The sequence below is a fragment of the Agelaius tricolor genome, unplaced genomic scaffold (assembly GCF_023055355.1).
Source record: "Agelaius tricolor isolate 1412-34295 unplaced genomic scaffold, bAgeTri1.0.p SCAF_11, whole genome shotgun sequence".
Classification (NCBI taxonomy): Eukaryota; Metazoa; Chordata; class Aves; order Passeriformes; family Icteridae; genus Agelaius; species Agelaius tricolor.
Window position 1 is genome coordinate 818,463 of NW_027269271.1, and position 14,226 is coordinate 832,688.

General features: G+C 46.3%; 1 protein-coding gene across 3 annotated transcripts in view; it reads right to left on the reverse strand.

Annotated features, from left to right (window-relative positions):
• Positions 1-2,859: 2,859 nt before the first annotated feature.
• Positions 2,860-14,226, reverse strand: part of MTA1 (metastasis associated 1) — a 75,204-nt gene continuing 63,837 nt past the window's right edge. For 2 of the 3 annotated variants that reach the window (XM_071435706.1, XM_071435705.1), the window contains 3 exons: positions 11,547-11,578; positions 8,552-8,703; positions 2,860-4,484 (listed from right to left, as the gene is read on the reverse strand). In XM_071435706.1, coding sequence (XP_071291807.1) covers positions 4,346-4,484; positions 8,552-8,703; positions 11,547-11,578 — 323 coding nt within the window. In that variant the 3' untranslated portion in view covers positions 2,860-4,345. The remainder of the gene's footprint in view (positions 4,485-8,551; positions 8,704-11,546; positions 11,579-14,226) is intronic. The other variant, XM_071435707.1, reaches the window with a different exon arrangement.

The following is a 14,226-nucleotide window of genomic DNA, read 5'->3' on the forward strand; positions in this document are numbered from 1 at the left end:
GTTGGCTCTTGCAGGCTGACCTTGAAAGGCACTGACTACATTTACAGGAAAAACCCCAAACAATCCCTCTCTCACCAGCTAGAGAGGGCTGTCATGCCTCGACTTGCCTTTCTGCAGTGATCTTTACTTTCTCCCTCTAATGCTGCTGCCAAAGCTTATTTGGGTTAATGGTGTTTTTATGTCTGTGCCCTCTTGATGGATTAAGGAAAATAGAAAAGTTTCAGGGTCCAGTTTCAGTAAATTAGTAAAATTCCTTCCTTCTCCTCATAGTCAAAATCTGCCAGATTTTATTTGTGCTCTTCCCACAAATCCCCCAGCAGACTGGCACACCTCCTGTGCCACTGCCCATCCCGTGGCCCCTGTGAACAGGTGAGTGCCCCCTCCTCGTGTGGCAGTGGGAAGCAGCTCCACCGTGATGCAATCCCACCATCCCAAAGAGCCTCTCCAGCTTCCCAAGGTCTGGCTTGTGTAACACTTGCACAGAGAGCCAGAGCCCGCAGCAGAGCTGGCACCAGCTCCAAATTTCCATTTCAAAAGAAAATTTCAGCGTGTATTTTGTTTTACAACTCTCCAATAGTGTCCCAGTTACAGCCCTCCTCCCACAGCAGGAATGCCAGGTTTGGAATTGTTAGTTTTGGTCATACTTTGCTTTTTTTCATATTATTTCATCAGTGCTGTTACGGTCAGGGCGCTGCCTTCATGTTACAGCAGCAAAAGCAGAGATCACAGAGAGCTGCTATTAACAAGCTGGTAAAATGCAAAATGCAATGTAAAAAAGCGCCCCCAAAACACTCAAGTTAACTTTAAAAAAAATTAAATCTGTAACAAAAGCATTTTGGCATGAAGTATTGTAGGAATGTTTGGATTTTTGTTTTGTTTTTAAAATACTTTCCTGAGCAGCTTCCTGCTTCTTTTTAAGCCTGTAAAATTGCAGGCATGGCACTGAGTCTGGAGGTCAGCATGCTCCATCCACGTGAGCACAGTCCTCTCCCGGGGATCACAGCTGAGCCTGTGACATATCTGCTCCCACGTCCGCATGGCAGAAAGGGGAGGGAAGGATTGGGATGCCAGGGACACACAGCGAAGGGAAAATACCCAAATGCACATGGCAACACTTATTACATCCCAACAGACCTGGCCTGCTTCGGGCGGGCAAGCACTTCCCAGCTCCAGGCTCTGCTCCTCCTACAATCTCAGGGGCTCATTAGGAGGTGGGAAGCAAGGAAAGGAAGGGACCTGGAAAATGGGACATTGCCCCTGCTGTGTGAACATTGTTCTATTTTGACAAGGCTCTAGAGCAGGAGGGTGAATAACCAAAGGCAATTCCTGCAGCAACAGCACAGGAATGTGAATACAGAGGAGAGGTTGGCACAGGAGGGGCTGTGACAGCAGCAGCTCAAGGGAGTGACCCCTCAAGCTCGGACAGGTCAGTGCCTGGACCTACCACTCCCTGCACTTCCCAAGAGCCAGCATTTTCCTTTGGTGGCCAAAGGGATCTTCCAGCCTCCCCTCCCAAGCTGGTACAAATATAAGCCAGTGAAACAAACACATGGCAGGGGAGCCTGCTACTGCACGCCAGAAAACAGCATCTCTATTGAAGGACACGCAAGGGTCCTTCAAAGTTAGGGCAGCACAGGACGTGCTCGCTCTCCTTGCCTGGACTCCTTCCCAGAGCAATCTCTGGAGCCGCTCCAAGAAAGCTTTTAAGTTGTTGGAAACCGCAGGGCTGGCACCCCCAAGTGGTTCTTGTGCTCTCGGTGCAGCCGGAGCCGCCTTTGCCGGGCTCATGGAGAGCTCAGCCCCAGCCCCGGGATCCCCAGCACAGCAGCAGCTCCAGCACCCCGGGCTGTCCGAGCTGCCCCAGCCCCGGGATCCCCAGCACAGCAGCAGCTCCAGCACCCCGGGCTGTCCGAGCTGCCCCAGCCCCGGGATCCCCAGCACAGCAGCAGCTCCAGCACCCCGGGCTGCCCGAGCTGCCCCAGCCCCGGGATCCCCAGCACAGCAGCTGCCCCAGCACCCCGGGCTGCCCGAGCTGCCCCAGCCCCTCGGGCAGTGCAGGGGCCAGCTCGGACACGGGGTTTTCCAATGTGATGTGTTCAGATTTCCTTTGGCTACTGGAAGGAATCCACAAGAGCTCTTGCCCTCACAGAGACAGAAGTGTTACAAAACCCTCCTGTAGCCGGTGTTTCTGGCGTACAGAGGGTTAATCCTAAGGATTGATGGTGACAAAGTAAAACTGCCAATGGTCACTGGTGCTGCTCGAAGCCTGAGGGCTTTTGTGCCCTTCCTGAGTAGCACATCCTTCAGGCATGGCTGTCCTGTCTCACTTTTAAGCTGAGGACAGGAAAGCCTCACCTGTAGCACAGGATACACTTATGAGCTGCCAGGGTGCACAGGTGCTCACAGCCACGGGGTGAATCTCACCACTCCTGAGCAGCAAATGAGAGCAAACACGGAGGCCATGCTGCTCATCTGGGAGGACAGAGCGATGCAGAGCTCAGAACTGCCCACGGGTTGGGCTGCTGACCCCCAGGGATGTCCCTCTAACACACCAGAGGCAGGCCCAGAGCAGCAGGACCAGGAGCTGCTGTGGACAAAGGGCTCATTCAGAGGCCCAGCCCCGCATCTGCTGCCTGTCTGAGGAGGAGGGAGATGCCTCTGAAGCATAAGGAAATGTTTAAACTGCACAGGGGAGGAATCAAACTGTGAGTGACTCGGACTCTTGCCCTGTAGTGCTGGCCCAGGGACCCTGGGGAGCAGGACACAGCCGAGGGATGGGACAAAAGGCGCAGGGCTGTGAGCTCCGGGCACGTGGAACCTGAGCAAGGGCGCTGTTTCAGAAGAGACAAAAAGCAGATGTTTCACAAAAGCTCACTTTCCAGGTTTATTAAGTAAAGTTAACTGAATTGTTTTCATTTTGTGGGGATTCCTTTCCGTCTAACCCGGCGGGTTAACAGAGTTGCACAGAATCACGGTTGGACTGTGATAACCCAAATACAACTTTGGCTCATCTCACCGCTGACACATATGGAATGACTTGGGGGTTATTACATGCTGTGTCTGCTTGAGGCAGGTACATGTACAGATCAGCACAAGTTGCAAATGATAGTTTACATCCTTTCAAAACCGAGCAGGGCATCCAGCAAATGCACTGCCGTGAGAAGACATATGAAAAAGAAATGATACAGACTTGCAAATACATAAGAAGTTGAAGAGATGCAAGAAACCTCAAACACAAGAAATGTCAAGGGGGGAAAAAACCACTTAAATTCAGACACAATGTGTTCAAATGAAAACCCAGCTGTAATTTAAAGTCCCTTCAAAATGGGAAACATACAGTAACGCAATTAAAGAGAAACCAGGTCTCATCCTGGGAAACCTGTCCAAAAGCACTGATGCACAAACAGGTTCAGAGTTCTAAGCAAAATGTCCCTGGGCATTGGTGTACTTGACTCTTGGAGCCAGAGCAAAGCAATTCATTACACTTGCTGGGCCTACTGCTAACAGCACGTAGGATCCCAGATGTCACAGAGAAGGCAGCACGCAAATGCTGGTTACTGGGAGAAATGCCATGGGCCACATCTCCCAGAGAGCAACTAGAGTAAGGACACCTAATTCTGGCAGCCTGGCTCCACTGCACACAACGGTAGTGTAATGTTCTGCAAGGTTCTTCAGTTCTTAGCTCACTCCTTTCTCAGCCTGAGTTGGTCTGTCTTGTGCATGAGCACAACTGGCTGTGCAAAAAGATCCAAAAAACAGAAGGGACAGGACCAAAGAAAACTGGCTGAACCTGGGGCTGGCTTTCAGCTCCTATTTTCAAATATCAGTTAAAGATTGGAAATTTATCTACAAAAGAAATAATATAAATGAAATAAAAAAATGGCACCGTCCACAAAATTAAAAAAAAAAGAAAAGAAAAGAGAAATCTTACAACACAGCCTCATAAAATGGCTTTGCAACGATAGCTCAGTCACAAAATGAAGGGTTCTAGCTCTTCGTACATCAGAAGAGGAAACAAAGCTAAAAAGTACTAGTCCACATTCTCTTAATAAGTTAAACTTACTTTCCCTCCCCCTTCTACAAAAGGGGTAGAAGCAAAAGGGAAAGGAGGCTACTAAAAATAAAAAAAAAAAAAAGAAAAAATAAGAAAAAAAGATAGGAGAGAGTGCAAGAGAGAGAGAGACAGAGAGAGAGCAGTCTGTGGTCAGAGGCTCAGAGCAGGGCTGAGTTCCTTTTAAGGGTTTAAAAGATGCAAAACAGTTCCTCAAAAGTCCCCTCTCTTCAACAGTTAGCTCAATGCTGTATCCATGGAAACTCAAGTAGATACTGGAGGAGATTGCCGGCGTTAATCCTCGATGATGATGGGCTCATCGTTCATGGGCTGGCGGAGCTGCACCGCCTGCATGGGCCGCAGGATAATCGGCTTGTAGGGGCGTCTGGCGGCTCGCTTGGCTTCCGAGGAAGAAAGCAGCTTGCGGATTTTCCTGCAGACAGGAGGGAGAAAGGCACGGATTACAGAGGCACCGGGGCTGCTCTGCTCCTCCAGGGGAGACGGGGCCCGCACACGCCTGCTGGGCTGGCTGACAATGGCTCCTTCTGCAATGGCTGCCCTGGGAAACTCAGATTCTCTGATTTATAAACCCCCCAGTGAAGAGGAAACCGCATTCTCTGCTCCAGAATCCTTCCCCTGTAGAAGGCATTCTGGTCCAGCCTGGTAGGACCAGGGTCTCTTACTGGGAATAGAACATTGAAATAGTCAGGACAGCCAGTTTCCAGACCATTGATTTATTCTGAATTTATTTTGATCAGCTGGATGTGCTGCAGGTAGCTCTGGGGAAGTTTACAAAGCCAAGGCAACACCAACAGGGTGTTTCCCCTTTTCCCTTCTCCCATACTGCATGTGCCCAACCCAGAGATGGGCAATATCCACACCTGGTATTTGGTTAAAGATTTCCCTATATGTACAAGACTGGCAACAAGTCCTATCAGATGCAGGAAGCTGTTTTCCATATGGATAGAAAGAGACAACAAAGCTTTAAAATTACCAAAGTAAGTTAGACAGAGACAAATACTGAATTTGTTTCTTTTTCTTAATACCAGGCTCAGAGATAAAGGAAGTATCGTTAAAAAACCCCATCCAAACCCAAAAATGCAGCAACAATGAAAAATGTACTGTGTAATTAAAATAAGGAATTCTTTTATACAGAGGATGTTGTGGTGGTCAAAGGCACACAGAGATTAGAAAGGAAAGTAATAAATAGTCACAAGAGTAGTCCACCAGTACCCACTATGAGTCTCCAGCTCAGGAACTGGGGCAACAAGAAGGGTCTCCTAAGGCAGCACTGCCTTCCCTCACAGGCTCCAGACAGAACAAGGTTTTGGCTGACCACAAGAGACAAGAGAGAAAGGGCTCTGCAGCCCACATTTCAGCCACCTATCCCCCAGTTCCATTTAGGGAACACTACTGGGGCCAAAACCCCCTTTTGTTGGTTGTGGTTTTGGCTGGTTGGTTTGGTTTATTTGTCAGTGGGAGAGAGACCTTCTCACTGAGCTGATGCCTATCACTGTGCTATGATTTCTGCCTTTAAGATGTGATGGCTGCTAAAGAAAGTGGTCAAAATACCTCCCTTATCCTCAAAAACTTACCCTTTGCACCACCAGAACTGACAAACCCATCAACTTCAGCTGAAGATTTTTAATCACTTCTTATCAGATTTGGTCATCTCTTCACTTGGTTTTTTTGCCCACTGAGCAGGACAAGCTGCTGCACTCACACAGACACATTTTTTGTTTGCCCAGTGTCCCCATTTCTCCAGCACCTTCTAAAACTAAAAAGCCACAGGGTGAGGAGAGGTGAAAACAAGCTGGCAAAGTGGTGGTGCGGGAGAGAGAAAAGAAAATCTTGATATAATGACTTTTCCAAGATGTTTGACTGCAGTTGATCCACTTTCAGCCAGCAGAGCTCCTTGCAGCACCCATGTGTGCTCCATCAGCCACGCTGCCACCAGAAACACGTCCTGCAGCACTCTGGATTCTGATCAGGTCACCGCTGCCTCCGCTTGCCTGAGTTATAAATGCCAGCTCCTCACTGGGAGCCTTCAATTCAAAACTTACTCCTTTCATTCGACCAACTTTTCAAACTGCTCCTTCAGAGCCACAGAGTTTTCCAGCACCTCTGTTGTGTTCTCAACAGAGCTAAACAAAAAGGGGAGAGGAGGAGCATGTAAAACTTCAGGGAAACCTACTTGCTGTGACTGAAAACACAGCCTGACCCTCAGCTGGGGGACGATATGCAGATATTGCAGCTAGATTGATTGCTATGGAGCCAACACAAAGCTCAAATTGTTTCAGAGCTCACAAACAAGTCTTACATTCCTGACACTGGAATGCAGCAGATGGTTCAAGGAAAAGTTAGAGGTGAAATGCCCGACAGAAAACCCGTGCCACTGACAATGCTCCATCGCTCAGGCTTCCCTGCTCTTCACAGCCTGCCAAAAATCTCCTTTCACCACTCAGCAGTCAGCTAAGCAGCACGGCTGTCACACAAAGAAGCCTGGGTGGTTTTTTTTTTCCCTTTTCTTTCTCTCTCTATTTTTAAATGGAAGTGATAAGATCTTACTGAGCTGATGTCTATCACCACGATTTTCATTAGAGCTGTGCTGGTTGCTGCGGGACTGATCCTTCCTGCCTCTGTCAGTGGTTCTGTTTGAGCAGAGGATTCTGTGTATGCAGTAAATTGTTGTCACAACCAACACCACACTGGATGAATATTGTCACAGTTCTGTCCAGGTCAAAGGGCAGGACCTTGTACTGACACGCTGCCACCGTGCACCTGGAGTATTTAATGTGCCTTGGATAGTGAAGATGTCAAGAACAGCTCCCTAGATGCAGGATTATGAAACAAGCCTTGAGCATCTAAGGAGTGCATACCCTGTGTCCACAACGGCACATGAATCTGAGAGCTGCAACAGGATCCCAGTACCTCTTTATCAGAGCGACAGCAGTAATAAGAAAACTGCTTTCCCTGAAAATTAAATCCTTCTCTCACTTTATTTTCAATTATATATGGAATTCCATATATAACTGCTTTCTTTCACAGCATCTTGCAGGCACAGAAAGGAGAAGGGAAAGACGTGGCAAAGATATGAATGAACTGGTGTGAAATGCACAGTTGCATTAAAGGTGTCCAGAGGAACAAGTGACCAGGAAATTAATTTCATGTGTCTTCTGAGCTCCAACATGGTGTTTCCTGCACTGAAAGCTGATCATCCAATAGATTAGTGGTTAGTAACTTGAATGTTACTAGTATCACCTATTCTACAAAGCCCATTTTTGATACTAGGCCCACAGAATAGTCCCTTGACACTTGAAATGCTTTGCAGGTTAAGGAGAAGTTTGGAGATACCAGGGCTCTCGCCTATGACCTTTGCGCTGAACAAATGCAGACTCAGAGCAGTGCCAAATTTAGTAGTACCAGAAGAGACAAAGCACTAAAATTCTCAACCTCCTCAGTCACTTGAAGGGTTCAGACATCCAGTAATTGCCAGGTCCATCTCTGCAAGTGGAGGGAAAGGTAAGTGCTTCTCTGCTCTTGGGGCACTCACTGATAGTGCAAGTGTTGATAACTCCAGGCTTCAGACCAAGACAGAAGCCAGACACCACTTCTGCTGTCAGGGAGGACTGGAAAGCAGGGCTGCAGCTTTGCTCTGACCTTCCTCAAGGTTACTCAGAAGGGAGGCATCAAGTTCTTGGGAGGAAACCACACAAGCCAATTTCTCTACCTTCTCATCACACCCAGGAGCAACACTCCCCTCCTAGGAATACCAGTACTGGGAACTTTGCCTAAGGGATTGGGTCACATAGCTTCTACCACTCTGTCAGCAGTTTGTAAACAGTTTGAAGTGAAACTCACACAAGGAAAGCTTCTTCTACTATTTTTATCCTGTGGGCAGACCAACAAGAAGAATTAGGACTAGCAGAAGCAGTACCACCAAAGGAGGAAGATTGACACTGTGGGACTAAATCTCACTGCTACTGGTGGCAAATGCAAATCACTGAAAAATGAGTCAGCTCAGCCTATGGAAACCCTCTGTCACTCACAGGTTCCAGGACTCAGACACACGTGGAGATGTCTTGAGGGGTAATGCCAGAGTTCAGCATGCAAGAGGACATGCAGAGCTCTGTGTAGAGGAGGCTCTGCTCCTCAGTGTCACCCATGAGCCAGGAGGGCCCTATCCTGTCTCACTGAGATGGGACCTGCGAGGGCAGTGATGGGTCTGAACCAGGTGAATTCCCACCTCAGTCTTCCTCCCCTTTGTATCCATCTCCTACAGCAACTGCTTTGGAAGAAGAACAAGAATCTGCTTTCTCTGGAATGCAAGTGCATGATTATTTCCCACCCTTTACCCACCTCAGCACTGGCTGTGGTCTCTGCATTCAGTTTGTAGCATCGGACCTGCTGACAAGATCCCCCTCTAACCACAACACCAGGTGCAGCACCCACAAAACAACAGACATCCCCTTAAATCCTCTGAAACACCACATTTCCTACCTGGTTTCTTCAGTGGCCATGTAAAAAACATCATCTGGTGCATCAATCCAGTTCATCCTCCTCCTTTTCACTGGAGGCATGGATCCACCACGAATTAATCGGACTTTTGTTGGGTATGATTTCCCATTGAGCAGCAAGTTTCGGCTTGGTCCCTAACGTGATACATAAAACAGCACAGTTATGGCCTGCAACAAACCTGCTGCAACATGTGCTAAGCACGCAAAGGAAAAGAGAATTAAAGTTTTTGTATGGCTTGCTGAGAGTTTAAGGTAAATACCTCCCCCTCTGGCCCAGGACTGAACACAGAATTCACACATAAGCAATTGTTCACAAGCAGAACAAGTCAGGCGCCTTCGATATGCAACAGGACAGCAATACTTCAGCGACAGGACAAATAATAAATGGAAGGCATTACCAATAATTTGTGGCTTGTGTCTGAAAGATGACATCAAGTTCAAAAGATTGAGCATCAGACTTAGATTTCAACTACTACCATAAAGCTAGAGCAATTCTATTGATTTCATGGAAGGAAATTAGCTACAGAGCAAATCAAATACAAGAATCAGAATTTACAGTTATTCTGGAGTACCAAACTTACCCACGTCCTTTTTGTTCTAGGGAGGTCAATATTTAATGAGGACAGTATAGAATTAAATATGTTGTTGAAAACAAATGTAGTACTACAAAGCTTAGCAGCTTTCATGATAAAAACCCTTTTAGTATTGAACACCACAGACTTCCCATAACAACACATTTGCTTTGCGAATCAACACAGGCATCATTTTCCAGACTCACAGTAAGCCCCTTACACTCAGCAGGAAAAACATGAGCTGTTATTAAGAGAGGTGCAGATGAAAGGGAGCAAAGTGTTAAGCTTCTCAAATGCAGCTGTCCTTGATCACTGAAGTCCAGTGCTGCTGCCCCTCTTCCTGCTGATCAGCACATTGAGAAATCCCACTGAAATCAGTAACACTGAGCAGCTGGGAAAGATGCAAAATGAAGGCCCAGAAAATTTGATGTGCATGAATTAAAGCTGGTCAGAAAACACCCTGGCATAAATTCAATAGTGGTATTTCACAGGCCATCTCCCCAGATGCACCAAGGCTTCCCCTTCTGCCCATGGAGTGGGAAACTGTGCATATTTGTGTGAGAGATGTCTGCCCTGGGAGACCCACCTCAAAAGGAATGGTGTGGACATGGGGACTTCAAATCCTTTAGTGTCAGGTCATTGCAATAACTAACTGAATTTTAACCTTGACTTAGAAAGGGAAGAATTCAGTCTAAAAACCAAGGGGAAAAACCCAACAAACCCCTGTGTCTATCTCATTTTGTATCTGAGCAGAAAACAGAAAATGATAATGACTTATTTTTTGACCAGCCTTAATCAACTGCTCTACAGCAAGATCTGCTTCCTGTAGAGCATCAGGGCTTTAGAGCTAAACAAACAAACCCCCCACCTTTTAAAACCCTAAGCTCTTTAAAACTGTTGCATACAAGTGCAATAACAATTTAATTTCTTAGTTGCCCAGCTCCATGTTATACAAGACAGCTTCAGCACCACTGCAGACCACTGAAATACTTCAACAATTGCTTTTAGATTTGACATTTGTTAAGCAAAAGGTTTCAAATAAAAGCTTTTCTGATGGCTTTATTTTTACCCCCTCCAGGTTTCTCCAAGAAAATCCATTCCTTAAGGTTGCAAAGCATATATTCTCCACATATGCAAGATACACAGGAGAACAACTCCAGAAAAAGTTACTGGAAATACCTAGAAATGGCACCCCTGTGCTTCCAGGTTGCCCTTTCTCTACCTACACGGTGAAATCTATTTCAAATGATACATCCTAAATGAGGACCTTTAATTTTTCATTCACACTTGATCGGGCAACATGGAATCAAGGCACTTCTGGGAGTTTCACACTAAAACACCTAAAAAGTGTTAAGTCATCAGAGATTTCTCCCTCTGCTCTGAGTTGGTTTATTCAGCAGACACAAACAAGTAGCCAGTCTTCTCAGTGACAAGGAATGAAGCTGAATTCATGGAGGAATACAATTTACCACTTCAGATGGAGCAGCAAACCAAAGGAATGCTCTGTCATTCCAAGCAGCCTGGCACACCCAAGTTCTGGCCTCCCCTCAGGCCACTGCTCACTTCCCCAAACCTTGTCAGGTTCAATAAAGCCTGTGATCACTGTGCAGTGACCATCAGCCACACCTGCTGCTGGCTGACCCGTGTCACAGGGACCCTGCTGACACTAATGCCTTGTGGCACTTCAGCTAACGAGGCAAGCTCCATTTGATCAACATCAGAAGATCATTTTGGGGGGGAAAAACATATGCTTGAAGTTGTTTCCCATAAGCCACGTGCAAGGGGGAAGGGGATGCACAGCCTTTGCACTGGCCCCTTCACAATTTAGTGAGAAAGCATTCTGCCAGAGACACATCAATCAGACTGGCTATTTGCTTCTGTCCTTTGATTAAACTCAGCACAATAGATGAAAGGCTACAAATATTTTTACTCAAAAAAAAAAAAAAAAAAAAAAAAAGAATGTAAAATACAAGCATTCTCAGCACGTAACTTGCACACCAACTTGCTAAAAGAAAATTAAAAAGAAACTGTTTTCCAAAACAAACCCTTCCATCATTTAAACTTTTCTCCTTCAGGGAAACACATTCACCTAGAAACACATCCCAGAACTTTGCTGTAAGCAGCCACTCAGTTTCTGCATGAGCAGAAACAAAATGCTCTGTTCAAAACAGGATCTCATTTATAGATATAAAGGTAGATAGATTTGAGGTTTAAATTTTATTTAATCACTAAGATGATTTAGATGCCCCAAAACAATATTTTTTCCCTTTTCAGTGAATTGGGAATTGTGACCAGCTGCAAACAGCAAAGGTGGAAGTGAAGCACTACGGTTTAATGGGATGTTCTATCTAGTGTGGGTTAATAATTCTTCTTTTCCCTGTTTTGGTTAAATGAACATTCTCTTACCATTTGTCTGGTTTGTCCGTGGTTAGGCAGACCTAACAAACAGGAAAGAGAATAGAGCTGGTAAGACCATTGCTTTTCCAAGACAGAAAAAAGTACAAAATCAAAACACACGCAGCTATGATTACAACTGTGTTGTTTTGCTCAGCCTAGAGTTGCCTACTGAACTGACTTCTGCCCTCCTACAAAGGTGACTGAGAAAAGCTTCTTTGGCAACGTGGTTTGAAGAGCAGAGGCCCCAAGTCACAAACACGTTCCACTCGCCCAGTCCCTTCTCCATGTACTCAAACCTTGCTTCCCACTAGCACTAGAAGCACACCTCCCTTTCAGATCCCAGCCTTGCTGTGCATCTGGGGAAAAATCTGACATTCTCCTTTAGTCTGAGGAATTTACTGACGTCAAGGAGGAGAAAGTGGAAGGCATTATTCACTGTCAAGGCAGCAACAAACAGAATCTTCCTTATCCTCCTTGGGTCCCCTGGGAACTCCTCAGCTCCGACGTCAGCTACAGGCTGTTCACAAACAGAGTGGATCTGCTGAACCTGCCACGAGCAAACACCTCCTGAGGCACAGAGCACAGCCACTGAGCTCTCACAGAGCCCTCTCCCAGGCACACACAGCACCAGGGGCTTTGCTGTGCTGTCAGGAAGCCCTCACACTGCCCCCAGCTGTACTGAGCCCACACAGGAGCCTGCAGGACTCTCAGAGCTCCTGGGATCTCAGGGAAAGGCCTGCTGCTGTAAGGCAGCACAGCCTGGCACAGAATGGACTGGGAGACCCAATAAAGCTGTTTGCTAGCACTGTTTGGTTTTACAAGATGCACATTCCCAGAAAACACCACTTCATTAGCATCTGTGCACCAAACCACCTTCCTCAGCCTCTTCTGGCTGAGAACCAAAATGTCAGTGAGCAAATCCAACAGGTCCTACAGGACAGGCATCAGCAAATGCTATTGCTGCCTGCAAAAGGTCTCAGTGCAAATTCTCCTTTCACATTCACAGGATTTTGAACCTTCCCATTGCTAGAGAGTTAGCTGTGATTAAAAACTTTTTAAAGAAACCAGCAAGAATGAACTTTCACAGCTCATGGTCTGTATTCCAGCAGGTTCCTGGAAGTTCTCATTGGTAAAACTGTTCTTGCATCAAGTATGACAGGAAACACAGGGCACAGTAGTGTCAGGAGCAAGGAGGGCGAAGCAGGGGACATTTCCTGAGCATTGAGTATATCACAATATACCACACTAGAATCATCAGTTTATATCAAGTGTATTTTCCATCCTGTGTAGATGTTAAACTGTTAGCTGCTTCAAATGGGAAGACACATGGTTTCAGTTCTTGCTGCATTTTTGTGTCTAAGTATCCACAGAGATGAAGAAATAGCTGCCAAAAATATCTCCACCAAGCCTGTAGGACAGATGTACCAGGCACCAGTAAGAAGGCCAGTAAGAACCTTTGGATGTTGACAAAGGCAGTGTAGGCACCAGATAATCATTTGTTTTTACATGGGAGCAACCACAGCATCCAAAACACAGCTGTGAGCAGCTGTTTGGGATGGATGGATGGACAAAGGGCTCCGTGGATGCTGGGAAACAGCACAGCCAGCAGGATGCAGCCAGAATCTGTCAGCCTCAGAGCTAAGCTCCAGCACTTGTTACTTTCTTCCCCCTTCCATAACTGAAAGATTATGTTTTCTCCATTCACAGAAACTCTGGGATGTAAATCAAGTGATGCTAGTCCCTGGATTGAAGCCACATATTTTCTTTTAACCACACTCCAGATCAGTTCTTTTCTTGTAGTAAGAACACCCCTGATGCCAGAAAAGACTGTCCTGATATGTGGCTGCTGCTGCACTGACTATTGCTGGATGTACAACAGACAGTAAACAGTGCTATTTCTAAGCACCAGAATTAAACCAGAATATTCCATGGTGAGAAGCTGAGGGACGCAAACTGAACAAAGGCTGAGCAGAACTGCTGCTTGCTCTGAGTCCCAAAGCTTCAGAGCCTTCAAGCAGCACAGAAGCAGTGCTAACAACAGGAACACCACTCCCTCCCAAACTGCCATTTCTAGGATAAAGCTGCCATGACAACTTTTTGCTGCAATAAAATAGGACACAAAACAAAGCTACAGATTCAATGCAATTTATACCCTCGCTTTCACAGCAATAAGGTATCAATTAGCATATTAATATTGGTGAATTAATCCATGAATTTTCACTTTAGTCACACTTCAGTAACTGGAGTCTGAAAGAATGAAAACAGGCACTAAAATGACCTTATTCAGTTTGCAATTAAAAATAATATCACAGTAAGAGCATATGCAGCCAAAGCACTGCTATTAAGTGAGCAACCTCTATGCACAATCACCACCAAAGAGAGGCACAGAGACAGCACATCTGTAACCCACTGTGGAACTGCTGGCAAGTCAACAGGATGCATCTGGACTGGAAACAATGGATTTTCACCCAAAAGCTTTTGGTGGCTTCTGTGTGAGAGAGGAAGCCTGTGAGACAGGCACCTCTAAAAACTAAACCAATCCTGTGTCTGTGGGTGAGTGGTGGCACAGGCAGAGAACTCACCATGCCAGACTCACACCTGCCCCACGTGCCTGCTCCACTTTCAAAGATGAAGATTTGAGACACGTCTCTCCATGCATCCACAAGCAGGTTAAAAATAAGATAGCATA